Source organism: Herpailurus yagouaroundi, unplaced genomic scaffold (genome assembly GCF_014898765.1).
Source record: "Herpailurus yagouaroundi ecotype Mexico unplaced genomic scaffold, PumYag 67555, whole genome shotgun sequence".
NCBI lineage: Eukaryota > Metazoa > Chordata > Mammalia > Carnivora > Felidae > Herpailurus > Herpailurus yagouaroundi.
In genome coordinates this window covers 2,610,791-2,614,574 of record NW_024420361.1, presented here as the reverse complement: position 1 = coordinate 2,614,574, position 3,784 = coordinate 2,610,791, and the positions used below count along the sequence as shown (strand labels likewise).

Genomic DNA, 3,784 nt, shown 5'->3' with positions numbered 1-3,784 from the left:
CTACTTGAAAGAAAAAATAAAACACCAACCTAAAACTCTGAATTCTGAAAATTCCTTTTAAAAGTGAAGGCAGAAATAGAGATTTTCTCAAACAAAAGTTGAGAGAATTTATTATCATACCAAAGATCTGCCCTGTAAAAATGTTAAAAGATCTATAAAGAGAAGGAAAATAATATAGGTCAGAAACCTATATCTACATAAAGAAAGAATGTTAGAGAAGGAATAAATTAAGGTAAATAATACATATTTTTCTTATTCTTTTTTTCAAGTTTATTTATTTATTTTGAGAGAGACAGAGACAATGCAAGTGGGGGGAGGCAGAAAGAGGGAAAAAGAGAATCCTAAGCAGGCTCTGTGCTTCCAGTGCAGAGCCCAGTGCAGCCTTATAGTTTTTTTGATTCTCTGTTTTGTTGTTGTTGTTATTGTTGTTTTTGTTGTTCCCTTTCCTTTTCTCTTTTTGGGTGATCAGGGTTTGTTTTTTTTCCCCTTTTTTTCTATTTATTTGTTTAATAAACAAGTCAAAGAGTACTTAGTTAAAAGTCCAAACACTCCTCACTGCAATCAAGGAGGAGCTCTGCACAGGACTGACCAGTAGGAAAAGGCAACCAAAAAACAACAGCAGAATGCACACAGCATACACCAGAACACTTCCTAATGTGCCATGTCCTGGATAGCGTATGTCCCCTTTTTAATATAACATTACTCTCAGGTGCAGGAAACATAGCAAGCTTATAAAACCTGCAAAAGACAAAAGTTTAGCCAGAATGACAAGGAGTAATTCTCCCCAAAAGGAAGGTCAAGAAGAAATCACAGCCAGAGACTTGCTCAAAACAGATATAGGCAATATATCTGAACAAGAATTTAGATAAACATTCATAATACTACTAGATGGGCTTGAAAAAAGCATAAAAAACACAAGAGAAACCCTTGCTACAGAGATCAAAGACTAAAAAAGTAGTCAGGCTGAAATAAGAAATGTTGTAACTGAGATGCAAAACCAAGTGGATACAGTCACGATGAGGATTGAAGAAGCAGAGGAGAGAATATGTGATATAGAAGATAAAATTATGGAAAATAATGAAGCTGAAAAGAAGAGGGAAAGGAAACTAATAGATAATGATGGGAGACTTAGAGAACTTAGTAATTCCATAAAATGAAACAGTGTCCATATGATAGAAGTCCCAGAATAAGAACAGGAAGAAAAAGAGGCAGAAGGTTTATTTGAACAGATTACAGCTGAGGACTTTCCTAGTCTGGGGTTGGAAATAGGCATTCAAGTCCAAGAGGCACAGAAAACTCCACTCAAAATCAACAAAAACAGGTCAATACCATGACATATCATAGTGAAACTTGAAAAATACAAAGATGAAGAGAAAATTCTGAAAGCAGCTAAAGACAAAAGGTCCTTAAACAACAAGGGTAGACACATAAGGTTAATAGCAGACATGTTCACTGAAACTTAGCAGGCCAGAAGGTAGTGGCAGGAAATATTCAATGTGCTGAATGGGAAAAAATATGTAGCCAAGAAATCTTTTTAAAAATATTTTTTAATGTTTATCTATTTTTCAGAGAGAGAGAGAGAGAGCACAAGTGAGGGAGGGGCAGAGAGAGAGGGAGACAGAATTTGAAGCAGGCTCCAGGATCCAAGCTGTCAGCACAGAGACTGATGCAGGGCTCAAATTCACAAACTGAGAGATCATGACCTGGGCTGAAGTTGGATGCTTAACTGACAGCCACCCAGGCGCCCTGAAGCCAAAACTTCATCATCCAGCAAGGCTGTCATTCAGAATATAAGGAGAGATAAATAGTTTCCCAAACAAAAACTAAATGGGTTCATGATCACTAAACCAGCCCTGCAAGCTGCAATTTTAAGGAAGAGTCTTTAAGTGGAGGATTAAAAAAAAAGACTAGAAACAAAGACTAGAAAAGCAACAAAGACGAGAAAGTACCAGAGAACATTATCAGAAACAAAATGTCTCTGCAGGTAACAAAATGGCACTAAATTCATATCTTTCAATAATCACTCTGAATGTAAATGGACTAAATGCTCCAATCAAAAAATAAAAGAATGGAGAAATATATAATATTTTAACACTAATCAAAAGTAGGTATAGCTATATTAATTTCAGACCAAGTAGATTTCAGAACAAGAAAAACTGTAAGGACGAAGAGGGGTATTACATAATGATAAAGAGCTCAATTCTGCGAGAAGATATTAACAAGTCTTAATGTGTTTGCTTGTATTAACAGAGTATCAAAAAATGTGAGGTAAAAACTGATAGAACTGTCAGAAGAAATAGATGAATCCACTCTTTTAGTTGGAGACCTCAATACTCTTTTATCAGAAATGGGAATATTCAGGAGGCAGAAATTCAAGAAGGGTATAATTGAATCGAAAAGCACCATTAATCGACCTGATCTAATGGACTTTTATAGAATATTTCATCCAACAATAGGAGAATATACATTCTTCTTAAATTTACATAGAACATTCACTAAACTAGATATGCTACAGGCAAAAAGCAAATTAGCTTTACAATAGACCTCCAGGATCCTGTAAGTCTTCTTTAACATATGGAAATCCCTTTAGAAACTTCCTTTATCTCTACCCCCTCCAACTTGAAAGTATATAATCAATCAGTCTGCACAATCACACAGCAGCTTTTTCTGCCCATGAGTACTGTGAAAAGCACCTATTTGCACAAGGAAAAAATGATAGATTACATTACAGGTACTTCATGGAATAGAAATCATACAAAATATGCTCTTAGTTGTAATGGAATTAAACTAAAAATTAACAAAAAGACACCTGGAATATCCAAAAATACATGGAGAGTAAACAGCATATACAGAACGGCATTAAATAATAAAAAAGGGATCAATACAACACAAAGATACAACAATTTTAAATATCTATGCCTGTACATTGGACCACTTAGACACATAAGCAAAAATTAGACAAATATAGAGAAGTAGATGTTAATACAGGAATGGTATGAGACTTAAACACACTACTTACATTAATGGATAGATCATTCAGGTAGACAATCAATAAGTAAACAATGTCTTTGAATGATACATTAGACCTGATGGACATAATAAATACATACCATAGTCCATCCCAATACAACAGAATACACATTCTTTTCAAGTGCACATGCAACATTTTCCAGAACAGATAACATGTTAGGCCACAGAGCAAGCTTCAGTAAATTTAAAAAGGATTGAAATTATATTACACATCTTTTCTGACCACAATAATAAGAAACTAGAAATCAATCACAAGAATAACACTAGAAAAAATACAAATATATGGAGGTTAAATAACATGATATTAAACAACCAGTGCATTAGCTAAGTAATCAAAGAAGAAATAAAAAAATATGGCAACAAAAATACAAAAGATAATGAAAGAATATTATGAAAAATTATATGTCACAAATTGGACAACCTAGAATAAGTGGATAAATTCCTGGCAACAATCTTTCAAAACTTGACCATGAAGAAATAGAAAATCTGAAGATACAGGTAACAAGTAACAAAATTGAATCAGTATGCAAAACACTACCAAAAAATAAAACTTCCAGACCAGATGTCTTCACAAGTGAATACTACCAAACATTTAAAGAAAAGTCAGTACTATTTTCCTCAAAATATTCCAAAAAAAAAAAATAGAAGAGGAAGAAAGGTTTTCAGGTACATTATACAAGGCCATCCTTTTCCTGTATCAAAACCAGACAGGCACCATAAAAAAAAAAAAAAAAAAAAAAAAAAAAAAAAAAAA

The 3,784-nt window shown here is 33.6% G+C and overlaps 1 protein-coding gene across 1 annotated transcript in view; it reads right to left on the bottom strand.

Moving 5' to 3' along the window:
- Positions 1–2,637: 2,637 nt before the first annotated feature.
- Positions 2,638–3,784, bottom strand: part of LOC121025216 (dachshund homolog 2-like) — a 43,524-nt gene continuing 42,377 nt past the window's right edge. The window contains exon 7 of the mRNA XM_040467668.1: positions 2,638–2,693. Within this exon, the coding sequence (XP_040323602.1) occupies positions 2,638–2,693 (56 nt within the window). The remainder of the gene's footprint in view (positions 2,694–3,784) is intronic.